The sequence below is a fragment of the Somniosus microcephalus genome, chromosome 1, assembly GCF_052327205.1.
Source record: "Somniosus microcephalus isolate GS21.2 chromosome 1, FLI_Smic_1.0, whole genome shotgun sequence".
Lineage (NCBI taxonomy): Eukaryota > Metazoa > Chordata > Chondrichthyes > Squaliformes > Somniosidae > Somniosus > Somniosus microcephalus.
The window spans coordinates 462,527,290-462,541,524 of NC_140987.1; the positions used below are offsets into that span (position 1 = coordinate 462,527,290).

Consider the following 14,235-nt stretch of genomic DNA (forward strand, 5'->3'; position numbering starts at 1 on the left):
TCAAAAACCTGTCCATCTCCACCTTAAATATATTCAATGACCCAGCCTCCACGGCTCTCTGGGGCAGAGAATTCCACAGGTTTACGACCCTCAGAGAAGAAATTCCTCCTCATCTCAGTTTTAAATGGAAGACCCCTTACTCTGAAACTGTGCCCCCGAGTTCTGTACATAGCTTTATGAGCGGCTGGAAAGAGATACTTACTTCTCCCTGGCTTGCGAATCTCCTTCATGACTTTGATCCTGAGTTCTGTATTGTTCCCCTCCAATACTGGCTGAACTTCCACTGTGTCAGAGATGGCCAAGGATATACCCGGATTGCTTTCTCCTGCCACCTCTGATTCATCATCAGTCTCAGATGGGCTCTCCAATGAGTCTCTCATAACCACATCTGTCTCAAGTTTATGATCAAGGACATCCTCAGCCACATGATTGAGCTCTGGGATGGCCTGAAAGTCACTGGGCAGCAGGGTCTCCGCTGCAGTGTGAGCGGACGTCGATGCAGGTCCCTCTGATGGAGACGTTACCACTACGTCCTCGGCTGCTTTTTCCGATGGTTGACAGTCATCCATCTTCTTCTCTGCACTCACATCTACCAAGGGAACGCTATTTGTATCTAAACGGGAAGGTAAAATAAAGGCCATTGAACAATTTCAGCAATTAGTAAAGCAGTTGTAAATAACTTATTCATTAATGAACAGAAAACCCCAGGCCATTACCTGAAATGCTACTCCCGACTGGGAGCGCAGGATGGAGAAGAGATTGAGGAGACTAGGCCTATATTCTCTAGAGTTTAGAAGAATGAGAGGTGATCTCATTGCAACATATAAAATTCTTACAGGGTTTGACAGGGTAGATGCAGGGAGGATGTTTCCCCCTGGCTGGGGAGTCTAGAACCAGGGGTCACAGTCTCAGAATAAGGGGTCGGCCATTTAGGACTGAGATGAGGAGAAATTTCTTCACTCAGAGGGCTGTGAATCTTTGAGCATCCACAGCCCTCTGGGGTAGAGGATTCCAGTCATTGGGTATATTCAAGGCTGAGATCAACAGATTTCTGGATACTAAGGGAATCAAGGGATATGGGGATCGGGTGGGAAAGTAGAGTTGAGGTCGAAGATCAGCCATGATCTTATTGAATGGCGGAGCTGGCTCGAGGGGCCGTGTGGCCGACTCCTGCTCCTAATTCTTGTTATGTAGTAAGCAATTGGCACAGACTTAAATATTGGAAAATCAGGACAAAGATATATACAGCGAAGATATAAATTAATATTTTTATAACACCACTATTTTAAAAAGCAATGCACCAATGTCAGGAAGGGCTGAGGCAGAAACATCCATCTTCCTACCATTTCCTCACCCTAATCAAAGCTTCGCTCTTCAGGCCTCTGCACTGCTCCCACACCCGAAACCCCTCCCTTCGCCAGAGGGGCAGAATGTTGGGGCTGTGGCGCTCTGTTAACACGAGGCAGCGAGTGACCAACACAACATGCTGCTCTACAGCACGACTGGTCTCCTCACACCGACTCCCCCTGCACTCCCCCCCCCACCCCCGCACCACTCGCCCTCCCCCGCGCTTGCCCTCCCCCTCCCTCCGCACCCACCCCCGCACCCTCCCTCCCCTCGCACTCCCCTCCCCCACACCTGCCCTCCCCCTCCCCTCCCTAGCACTCGCCCTCCCCTCTCCTCCCCCCCACCCGCCCCCTCCCCGCACTCGTCCTCCCCCTCCCCCCCTGCACTTGCCCTCTCCCCCGCCCTCTCCCTCCCCCTCACCACCCCGCACTTCCCCCCGCCCTCCCCTCTCCCTCCCACACCACCGCCCTCTCCTTCCCCCCGCCCTCCCCCCTTTCCCCCGCCCTTCTGAAAATCATTCGAGAAGAAAAATCACAAATAAATCTGTAGAAAAACCTTGCAATGTCTAACTGAAACGGCTCCATCCTAACAGTGTAACTCAACACAGCAGCAAATGCATCACCTTTTCACTCAGAATTTCCAAACATTGGACAATTCGTAGGTGTCACAATTTCAGCGACACAAACAACACAGAACATGATGGCCATCATTCTGCAACTTTGACTGTTGCTGGTTTCAACCAGGACTGGCAAACCTGGCGATACACCAGGATCAGATGCCATGGCCTTGCCATACGCTGAGCGTTGGGAGCACCTTTACCTTTATGTATCGCGACAGGCTTTACAAGGTTGGACGGTGGTGGGGCTCCTGGAGTTGGAGGCCCCTTTCCTCCGATGTGATTGGTGATAGGTGGAGTTTGAGGTTGCCGCAGTAACGGTGACATGCTGCGTCTTCTCTTCAGCGATCCCGGTGTGTTGGGTTCTCCGGGACGTTTCACCTTGTTTTGCGGCCCCGCCACAAACTCATCCGCCTCATCGATCATCATTCCCTGATTGTCAAAATAAAAAACACACAAATGAAGCATTGCCGAAGGTAATGAAACTCCACGAGATTAAAACAGGTCAACTTGGTTTCCGCTCACTCTGCTGTAACACGTTATTCCGCAGGCGAGTGCCAAATTGTTATTTACTGTGTTCTGAAAAGGCAACTCAGTGAACGTTAAGTGAACATAAAAACATCAAGTGCAGAGATATATTTTAAATATAACATTCAAACACATTAGCCTGGGGTCCCACTTGCACCCTTTGCCCTTCCAATCTGGTGTACTGTTTATCTCCCCCCTAATGCTGCACATCTGTGGCACAGTCTCCTGCCAGCTCGCCTCCACTCTCGGGAATTTTCGCTCCACTCAGTCCCCAACTTCGACAGCCTACTTTCTGCCCTACCCCACTGACCGTGCTTTTGGTCTCTGTGTCTAACTCTCGCTCAGCTTTATGGGGTGTGCCGAGCTGTTTGTGGCGCTACGGGTGCAGTGCAAGTGAAAGTTGTCCCAGACACGATTCCAAAATGCTGCTGTCGGCCCCAAACAGCAAGAAGTTTATGTTTAGCAGGAACCCACTCCTGTTGCAAGCTGCACCACAGCCGTGCAATGGCAGTCCATGTTCACCATTACCCACCCAGTTATTTTGTTCAGTCCCAACTCGGGCTTGGCCACTTGGTCAGGGGTCCCAGCACTAGAGTTTCCAATCCAATCACAAGCCTTCAAGCTTGCCCCTCACAAGATGCTCAAAACTTGCACCATTGACACTGACAGAAACCAAGAAACTCAGTGATCTGTTCCCCTGACTGTTTCCAACTGCCTACCTTCTTGTCCTGCTTGAAAGGATTGCCGAATGTGTGGAGCCGTTTGGGTTGGTCTGGGTCAATCTCACGAAGAGGAGAAGGCATAAGTTTCAGGTATTCTTGATAGTTGCCCATCTGTGCCACAGGAATGCTGTGCAGATAATCTGCAATGAAATGAAAGGAAAGCTGGCATTAGCTGCGTACAGATTTGCATAGCGTTAATAATGGGCTGTAATTTGCAGCCCCTATGGGTGCGTACGAGGTGCACACGAGCCCGTAGGGGCCACGCAAGTTCTGGGTTTAGGCATGCAGCACCTTCCAAACCCGCGACCTCTTCCACCTAGAAGGACAAGGGCAGCAGGCGCATGGGAACACCATCACCTCCAAGTTCCCTCCAAGTCACACACCATCCTGACTTAGAAGCATATCGCCGATCCTTCATCGTCACTGGGTCAAAATCCTGGAACTCCCTCTCTAACAGCACTGTGGGAGCACCTTCACCACACGGACTGCAGCGGTTCAAGGAGGCGGCTCACCACCACCTTCTCAAGGGCAACTAGGGATGGGCAATAAATGCTGGGCCTTGCCAGCGATGCCCACATCCCATTACCGAATATAAAAAAAAGCGTATGCACTATAACCCGGAACTTACGATCGCACTCATCCCAGGGAAAAGGGCCTCCGCGGGCTATTTGCCCAACTTCTGCCCAGCGAACGCCCATGAAATTCTTACGCCTGGTAAAAGACTTTTAAAGAGAAATAAATATTTTTCAATAATTTATACATTTAAAAACCTGTGAAATAAGGTAAGTTTATTTTAAGCCCCATTAAAATATGTAAATTTATTTTTCAATCAATTAAATGTTTAAATATTTAATTAAATGCCATTTTGATTAATTTTAAATATGATTTTTTATTTTATTTATTTGAAGCGTACGTGTATTTTGGGGGGTATTCCCATTCGTACTTATGAGGATTCCGTACATACGGAACCTCCATAAGTATATGAATGGGAATCCCTTTATTTCATTGGTTGGGCCGGCCCACGTGATCCCAGGGGCGTTTGCGAACCGCCTGCGCCCCTGGGATACGCAGGCCCACACATAGAGGCCCAGGAGCAGGCGAGGCCCCCAGGAGCACGCGAGGCCCAGGAGCACGAGGCGCCCGAACCTCCGGGACCATCAGGTAAGTTCGTAGATTTTTTGCTGGTTGGAGGCATCTGCCTGTGGGAAGTCTCCGCCCGCAGATTCAGGCCCAATATCGCCGATATGCATGTCTGGTAGTTATACTGATAAGCATTTGACACCAACACCTTAGAATGAACACATTAAAATAACCACCTGATTATTTTTTTGAATTCATCCTCCTGGTATGGGCGTTTTATTAGGACAGCAGCATTGTGCCAAGTAATACACACCGACTTATCCTGCTGCTAAACTGTGGCTGTGTACAACTAGCTGTGTCTCGAGCATTAAAGTGTAAATGTTGTGTCCTGCTCGAGTGAGGTAGGAGCTGATTCACTGACCTCAGGATCTGCTAAAATCACAGATCAAACTGGCTTTCTGTTCCTTTGTGACCAGGAGTTTTGCACGTTGTGATGGCTGCAGACCCTGGATAGACACAATGAGGTGAAGCTCCTTCGGCCACTCGCCCAGTCAGTTGCCCCGTCCGGCCCGTGAGGACAATCCCCAGTGAAATTCCCGGTGAATGCCAGTGCTCAGGGCGAGTTATACTTGGCGCAGCAAGTGGGGGTGCTGGAGAGTCAAGTGGAGGAAGGGTGCACTTCACCAGTGAAAGAATTGAGACAGAAATTTGTAAAAATTTAGAAAGAAGGTTTATAAATTCTAGCCGGGGCTGTGATGCAAGTGTTTTTCAATTTGTTCCGAGAGTAATGAATGTTTCTCTTAACCACAGCAGCTGGAGAAGAAAAAAAATAGTACGGCTACAAAATTAACCTGTTTCAGAAGCAATAATTGCTTTTGAAGTCTCAGTATAAACAAAGTCAGGTGCTGTAATCATCCACTTTGTCTCTGAGCTAGATACTTTCTCACATTAAAAAAGTTCTTGATAATTTTTAGGTGAAACTTTTATTCAAATAGATCTCTTTAAATTCATCTTCCAGCTTGTTTTCAAATCATTTGGAAAACACAACTTAAATACTGTTATAGTCTGAACAAGGACACTAACATTTGCACCAAGAAACATCAACTACTGCAAACAATCATTGCTTCAACTTCTCGGTATAAAAGGTGTTCCATTCACCCTCAGGGGTAATTATGAGTGTGCGATGGTGTAAAGCAGGCGAATCAGCAGCCCCTTTTACATCCCTCCCCATTCCTATTTCTACTGAAGGCTGCTGATTCATGATCATCCGTTTTACATCGTCGCACAAAGTCAAAAATAACCTCAATCCAACAGAGAAAGACAGTCTCCTGGAAGTGAAAATGAGGCATTTAACAATAGCTTAAATGTGGAACTTTACCCAAAAATGGCTTAGAAAATTCATTTTCCAGCATCGGACCTGGGTGTGAGCAGTGAGGCGAGGTGGAGCATAAAACCGGCAGCGAGGCGCAACCAGAGCATCGGACCTGGGTGTGAGCAGTAAAGCGAGGCGGAGCATAAAACCGGCAGCGAGCAGCGAGGCCCGACCAGAGCATCGGACCTGGGTGTGAGCAGTGAGGCGAGCTGGAGCATAAAACCGGCAGCGAGCAGCGAGGCCCGACCAGAGTATCGGACCTGGGTGTGAGCAGTGAGGCGAGCTGGAGCATAAAACCGGCAGCGAGCAGCGAGGCCCGACCAGAGCATCGGACCTGGGTGTGAGCAGTGAGGCGAGGCGGAGCATAAAACCGGCAGCGAGCAGCGAGGCCCAACCAGAGCATCGGACCTGGGTGTGAGCAGTGAACGAGGCGGAGCATAAAACCGGCAGCGAGCAGCGAGGCCCGACCAGAGCATCGGACCTGGGTGTGAGCAGTGAGGCGAGCTGGAGCATAAAACCGGCAGCGAGCAGCGAGGCCCGACCAGAGCATCGGACCTGGGTGTGAGCAGTGAGGCGAGCTGGAGCATAAAACCGGCAGCGAGCAGCGAGGCCCGACCAGAGCATCAGACCTGGGTGTGAGCAGTGAGGCGAGGCGGAGCATAAAACCGGCAGCGAGCAGCGAGGCCCGACCAGAGCATCGGACCTGGGTGTGAGCAGTGAGGCGAGCTGGAGCATAAAACCGGCAGCGAGCAGCGAGGCCCGACCAGAGCATCGGACCTGGGTGTGAGCAGTGAACGAGGCGGAGCATAAAACCGGCAGCGAGCAGCGAGGCCCGACCAGAGCATCGGACCTGGGTGTGAGCAGTGAACGAGGCGGAGCATAAAACCGGCAGCGAGGCCCAACCAGAGCATCGGACCTGGGTGTGAGCAGTGAACGAGGCGGAGCATAAAACCGGCAGCGAGCAGCGAGGCCCGACCAGAGTATCGGACCTGGGTGTGAGCAGTGAACGAGGTTTACCAATTCAACAGCGGGGGAGAGAGGTAAAAAGTAATCAAAGTGTGACGTCACCAGGAAGCAGGTAAGTGATTAGTTGGTGAGTATTTCTCTCTTTTTTAAACTTTAACTCTGTGGTTTATAGTTTCTAAGGTCTCTCTGGTGTAGCGGGGACTGTTGGTAAACCAGTTAACTAGTGTAATTAGTGGGATTGATTAATTAATTGAATTTAAATTAAATCAAAGGGTAAGTCATGGCAGGACAGCCCGGCCACGTGATATGCTCCTCCTGTGATATGTGGGAACTCAGGGACACTTCCTGTGACCCTGACAACTACATGTGCAGGAAGTGCATCCAGCTGCAGCTACTGACAGACCGCATTGCGGCACTGGAGCTGCGATTGGATGCATACTGGAGCGTTCACGATGCTCAGGACATCGTGAATAGCACGTTTACGGAGTTGGACACACCGCAGGTAGAAGTTGGACAGGAAGAAAGGGAACGGGTGACCAACAGGCAGAGTACTAGGCGCAGGCAGGTAGTGCAGGGGTCCTCTGTGGCCATCCCCCTCTCCAACAGATACATCACTTTGAGTACTGTTGGGGGGGGGGGATGGCTTATCAGAGGAAGGCAGCAGCAGCCAACTTCCTGGCACCAGGGGTGGCTCTGCTGCACAGGACGGGAGGAAAAAGAGGGGTAGAGCTATAGTAATATGGGATTCTATTGTAAGGGGAATAGATAGGCGTTTCTGCGGCCGCAAATGAGACTCCAGGATGCTGTGTTGCCTCCCTGGTGCAAGGGTCAAGGATGTCTCCGAGCGGCTGCAGAACATCTTGGAAGGGGAGGGTGAACAGCCAGTTGTCATGGTGTATATAGGCACCAACGATATAGGTAAAAAGCGGGATGAGGTCCTAAAAGCGGAGTATAGGGAGTTAGGAGATAAATTAAAAAGCAGGACCTCAAAGGTAGTAATCTCAGGATTGCTACCAGTGCCACGTGCTAGTCAGTGTAGAAATAGAAGGATACTTCAGATGAATACGTGGCTAGAGGAATGGTGCCAGGGGGAGGGATTCAAGTTCCTGGGACATTGGAACCGGTTCTGGGGGAGGTGGGACCAGTTCAAACCGGACGGTTTCCACCTGGGCAGAGCCGGGACCAATGTCCTAGGGGGAGTGTTTGCTAGTGCTGTGGGGGAGGGTTTAAACTAAAATGGCAGGGGGTTGGGAACCTGAGCAGGGAGACAGAGGAAAGGGAAACAAGGATAAAAGCAAAAGATAGGAAGGAGAAAAACAAAAGTGGCAGTCAGAGAAATTAACGGTTTAAATCAAACGTGGCCACAGTAAATAATAATTCTAATAGGTCTAAGAGCGTTAAAAAAACAAGCCTGAAGGCTTTGTGTCTTAATGCGAGGAGCATTTGTAATAAGGTGGATGAATTGGCTGCGCAAATAGAGGTAAACGAATATGATTTGGTTGGGATTACGGAAACGTGGCTCAAGGATGGCCAAGACTGGGAACTCAACATCCAGAGGTATTCGATACTCAGGAAAGATAGGCAAAAAGGAAAGGGAGGTAGGGTAGCATTACTGGTTAAAGAAGAGATTAACACAATTGTAATGAAGGATATTAGCTCTGATGATGTGGAATCTGTATGGGTAGAATTGAGGAATACTAAGGGGAAAAAACCGTTAGTGGGAGTGGTATATAGACCTCCAAACAGTAAGGCGGAGGTTGGGGATGGCATTAAAAGGGAAATTAAAGAAGTGTGCAATAAGGGCACAGCAATCATCATGGGTGACTTTAATCTACATATAGATTGGGCCAACCAAATTAGTAACAATACTGTGGAGGAGGAATTCCTGGAGTGTTTACGGGATGGTTTCCTGCACCAATATGTCGAGGAACCAACCAGAGATCAGGCCATCTCAGACTGGGTATTATGTAACGAGAAAGGATTAATTAGCAATCTTGTTGTAAGAGGCCCCTTGGGTCGGAGCGATCATAATATGATCGAATTCTTCATTAAGATGGAGAAAGAAGCAGTTGACTCAGAGACTAGGGTCCTCAATTTAAATAAAGGAAACTATGATGGTCTGAGGAGCGAGTTGGGTAGGATTGATTGGGGAATGTCACTCAAAGGGTTGACGGTGGATAGGCAATGGCAAACATTCAAAGACCGAATGGATGAGCTACAGAATTTGTTCATCCCAGTTTGGCGCAAAAATAAAACAAAAAAGGTGACTCAACCGTGGCTAACAAGGGAAATTAGGGATAACATAAGATCCAAGGAGAGGACATATAAATTGGCCAGAAAAAGCAATAATCCTGAGGATTGGGAGCAGTTTAGGATTCAACAAAGGAGGACAAAGGGATTAATTAAGAAAGGGAAAATAGAATATGAGAGTAAGCTTTCAGGGACCATAAAAACTGACTGTAAAAGCTTTTATAGATATGTGAAGAGAAAAAGATTGGTGAAGTCAAACGTAGGTCCCTTGCAGTCAGAATCAGGGGAATTTATAATGGGAAACAAAGAAATGGCAGACCAACTAAATACATATTTTGGTTCTGTCTTCACAAAGGAGGACACAAATAACCTCCCAGAGATGCCGGGGAACATAGGGTCTGATGAAAGGGTGGAACTGAAAGAAATCAGTATTTGTAGGGAAATAGTGTTAGGAAAATTGATGGGACTGAAGGCCAATAAATCCCCAGGGCCTGATAATCTACATCCCAGGGTACTTAAGGAAGTGGCCCTAGAAATAGTAGATGCATTGCTAGTCATCTTCCAGAACTCGATAGACTCTGGAACAGTACCCATGGATTGGAGGGTAGCTAATGTTACCCCACTATTCAAAAAAGGTGGTAGAGAAAAAGCGGGGAATTGTAGACCGGTAAGTCTGACATCGGTAGTGGGAAAAATGCCAGAGTCCATTATAAAAGATGTAATAGCAGAGCACTTGGAAAGCAGTGACAGGATCGGACAAAGTCAACATGGATTTACAAAAGGTAAATCATGCTTGACTAATCTACTGGAATTTTTTGAGGATGTAACTGGTAAAATAGATAAGGGAGAACCAGTGGATGTGGTGTATTTGGACTTTCAGAAGGCTTTCGATAAGGTCCCACATAAGAGATTAGCGTGCAAAATTAAGGCACATGGGATTGGGGGCAAGGTATTGACTTGGATAGAGAACTGGTTGGCGGACAGAAAGCAAAGAGTTGGAATAAACGGGTCGTTTTCCGAGTGGCAGGCAGTGACTAGTGGGGTACCGCAAGGATCGGTCCTAGGACCCCAGCTGTTCACAATATATATTAATAATCTGGACAAGGGAATTGGATGTAATATCTCCAAATTTGCAGACGCCACAAAGCTGAGTTTTGAGGGTATGCTGTGAGGAGGATGTCGTGAAACTCCAGTACGATTTGGACAGGTTGGGTGATTGGGCAGAAGCATGGCAAATGCACTATAATGTGGATAAATGTGAGGTTATCCACTTTGGTGGCAAAAACAGGAAGGCAGATTATTATTTGAATGGCAATAGATTGGGAGAAGGGGAAGTGCAAAGAGACCTGGGTGTTCTTGTGCACCAGTCGCTGAAGGTAAGCATGCAGGTGCAGCAGGCGGTTAAGAAGGCAAATGGTATGTTGGCCTTCGTAGCAAGAGGGTTCGAGTACAGGAACAAGGATGTCTTGCTACAGTTGTACAGGGCCTTGGTGAGACCGCACCTCGAGTATTGTGTGCAGTTTTGGTCACCTTACCTGAGGAAGGACGTTCTTGCCATGGAAGGAGTGCAGCGAAGATTCACCAGGCTGATACCTGGGATGGCAGGAATGACGTATGAGGAGAGATTGTGTCGATTGGGCTTATACTCACTGGAGTTTAGAAGATTGGGAGGGGATCTCATCGAAACCTATAAAATTCTGTCAGGCCTGGACAGACTAGATGCAGGAAGGATGTTTCTGATGGCCGGGGAGTCCAGAACCAGGGGTCATAGTCTAAGGATAAGGGGTAAGCCATTTAGGACTGAAATGAGGAGGAATTTGTTCACCCAGAGAGTGGTGAACCTGTGGAATTCCTCTGCCACAGAGGGCGGTGGAGGCTAGTTCATTAAATATATTCAAGAAAGAGTTGGATATATTTCTTAAAGCTAAAGGGATCAAGGGATACGGGGAGAAGGCAGGGACAGGGTATTGAATCTGGATGATCAGCCATGATCTCATTGAATGGCGGAGCAGGCTCGAAGGGCCGAATGGCCTACTCCTGCTCCTATCTTCTATGTTTCTATGCTTTGAAACATGCGAGGGAAGGGCCATGTCAAGTTGTACACGGAACCACACTGATGCACAGGAGGAAATTCTGGACAGTTACACACGCTCAGACTGCAGCACTGGACATGTTTTCGGTCGAGTGATTTGATTGGTTCAGTTTCTGCTTCCCGCCCCACAGTTACTGAGTTTTGATTTGTGTTAAAAATATGAAATTTGAGTCAATCAAAAAGTGTGAGGCCCAAGGGACAGGAAATGCAGCTGTATTCACAGAATCACAGAAATCACAGAAACCCCACAGTGCAGATAGAGGCCATTTCGGCCCATCGAGCCTGCACCGACACATATTCCACCCGATCCCCGTAACCCCTACACCAACACATATCCCACCCTATCCTTGTAACCCCACATATTTAATCCCCCTAACACTAAGGGTCAATTTATCATAGCCAATCAACCTAACCTGCACATCTTTGGACTGTGGGAGGAAACCGGAGCACCCGGAGAAAACCACGCAAACACGGGGAGAATGTGCAAACTCCACACAGACAGTCGCCCGAGGCCGGATTCGAACCCGGGTCTCTGGCGCTGTGAGGCAACAGTGCTAACCACTATGCCACCGTGCTGCCCCATTGTTGGCTCATTGTGCATAGTTAGATAATATATTGTGTGTGGATATGTATTTGATAAAGTAAAATACAGTTGTTCTTATTCAGAGCTTCCACACCTTTTAGACACCCATTATGCCCTTAACATTTGCAGATCTTTGGAACAGTACATATTTATTCATGATTCCCAAGACTGCAATAAAGCTTCCATCATGCAATTTAAAAAGAAAGTGACTGTGATGTCAGAGCAGCCCAGTCCATGTTTAGATTTTAACCCAAGTCCTCAGTTTACATAGAAACATAGAAGATAGGAGCAGGAGTCGGCCATTCGGCCCCTCGAGCCTGCTCCGCCATTCAATGCGATCATGGCTGATCATCCAAACTCAGTACCCTGTCCCTGCTTTCTCCCCATATCCCTTGATCCCTTTAGCCTTAAGAAATATATCTAACTGCTTCTTGAATATATTTAATGAATTGGCCTCAACTGCCTTCTGTGGTAGAGAATTCCACAGGTTCACCACTCTCTGGGTGAAGAAATTCCTCCCCATCTCTGTCCTAAATGGCTTACCCCTTATCCTTAGACTGTGACCCCTGGTTCTGGACTCCCCGACCATCGGGAACATCCTTCCTGCATCCAGTCTGTCTAGTCCTGTTAGAATTTTATAGGCTAAAAATTGAGTAGCGCCCCGGAAAAATTAGCGCCCCCGCGCCGGAAATTGAGTGGTTGCACCCCAAGAGGGAAGCGGGGCGCTACTGGAAGCACCCTGCATCCCTCTTGGGGCGCTGCGAGTGAATATCGTGGCGCTACGTGCCGCAGCGCCACAGTATTGCAGACCTTCCTCCCCTTCTTAAAGGGGAGGGGCCTTGTGCAGCGCGACCTGGGGCCCATCTGGGCCCCCGGTGATCGGGAATGCAGGCAAAAGAGCCTGGCACCCAAGAGAAGTGCCGGGCACTTGGAGCGCAGCCGGCACTCCGCGGCAGGGGGGGTGCGTTTCAGGAGGCCGGGGACGGGAGTGCGGGCAGGTGGCCAGCAACAAAAATGGCCGCCCACACCTCGCCTTTAAATTGCGCCTCCCCGGCCGCAGGTATGCCCCCCTGACCCTGTCGGACATAGCGTCCGGCGGTAAATCAGGGGGCGCTCCCGAAGATCGCGGCCGGGGCGCTGCGCACACCAATGCCGTCATCGCCAGCGGCGCAGCGCTACCGGTTAGCGCCACCACTAACCTCCCGCTGAATTTTGCGGGAGGTGTGGGCAGTGCCGCGCCTGGGTGCTAGTTGGTTTGCGCCCCACTAAGCGCCCTCTTAAGGCCCTAACGGGTGGCACTACCAACTGAATTTCCCCCCCTATAAGTTTCAATGAGATCCCCTCTCATTCTTCTAAACTCCAGCGAGTATAAGCCCAATCGACCCAATCTCTCCTCATACGTCATTCCTGCCATCTCAGGTATCAGTCTGGTGAATCTTCGCTGCACTCCCTCCATGGCAAGAACATCCTTCCTCAGATAAGGCGATCAAAACTGCACACAATACTCAAGGTGTGGTCTCACCAAGGCTCTGTACAACTGCAGCAAGACATCCTTGTTCCTGTACTCGAATCCTCTCGCTATGAAGGCCAACATACCATTTGCCTTCTTACCGCCTGCTGCACCTGCATGCTTACCTTCAGTGACTGGTGCACAAGGACACCCAGGTCTCTTTGCACTTCCCCTTCTCCCAATCTATTGCCATTCAGATAATAATCTGTCTTCCTGTTTTTGCCACCAAAGTGGATAACCTCGCATTGATCCACATTATACTGCATCTGCCATGCATCTGCCTAATCACCCAACCTATCCAAATCATACTGGAGTTTCTCGGCATCCTCCTCACAGCACACACGCCCACCCAGCTTTGTGTCGTCTGCAAACTTGGAGATATTACATCTAGTTCCCTCGTCTAGATCATTAATATATATTGTGAATAGCTGGGGTCCTAGCACCGATCCCTGCGGTACCCCACTAGTCACTGCCTGCCACTCGGAAAAAGACCTGTTTATTCCAACTCTCTGCTTCCTTTCTGCCAAACAGTTCTCTCTATCCAAGTCGGTACCTTGCCCCCAACCCCATGTGCTTTAACTTTACACGCTAATCTCTTATGCGGGACCTTATCGAAAGCCTTCTGAAAGTCCAAATACACCACATCCACTGGTTCTCCCTTATCTATTCTACCAGTTACATCGTCAAAAAATTCCAGTAGTCAAGCACGATTTACCTTTTGTAAATCCGTGTTGACTTTGTCCGATCCTATCACTGCTTTCCAAGTGCTCTGCTATTACATCTTTTATAATGGACTCTAGCATTTTCCCCACTACCGATGTCAGACTTACCGGTCTGTAATTCCCCGTTTTCTCTCTACCACCTTTTTTGAATAGTGGGGTAACATTAGCTACCCTCCAATCCATGGGAACTGTTCCAGAGTCTATAGAATTTTAGAAGATTTATAATGGACTCTAGCATTTTCCCCACTACCGATCAGAGGTTGCCACGTGTATAAAGGACTGACGATATGTAGGTAGGCCTCCCTCCCCATGGACAGGAGCACACACTGCAAGCTCACAGCTCCCGACATGAATTTTGCGGACATACCATTCCTTGCATTTTAGCAGCAATTCATTGTGTGCAAAGCGCTTTGAGATGTGTGAAGACGCTACACAGGAAGGCTTCCT

The 14,235-nt window shown here is 48.8% G+C and overlaps 1 protein-coding gene across 3 annotated transcripts in view; it reads right to left on the minus strand.

The window, feature by feature from the left end:
* ints6l (integrator complex subunit 6 like) overlaps nucleotides 1-14,235 on the minus strand; it is a 263,802-nt gene that overhangs the window by 11,783 nt on the left and 237,784 nt on the right. For all 3 annotated transcript variants that reach the window (XM_086002385.1, XM_086002375.1, XM_086002380.1), the window contains 3 exons: nucleotides 3,211-3,353; nucleotides 2,167-2,395; nucleotides 203-613 (listed from right to left, as the gene is read on the minus strand). In XM_086002385.1, coding sequence (XP_085858511.1) covers nucleotides 203-613; nucleotides 2,167-2,395; nucleotides 3,211-3,353 — 783 coding nt within the window. The remainder of the gene's footprint in view (nucleotides 1-202; nucleotides 614-2,166; nucleotides 2,396-3,210; nucleotides 3,354-14,235) is intronic.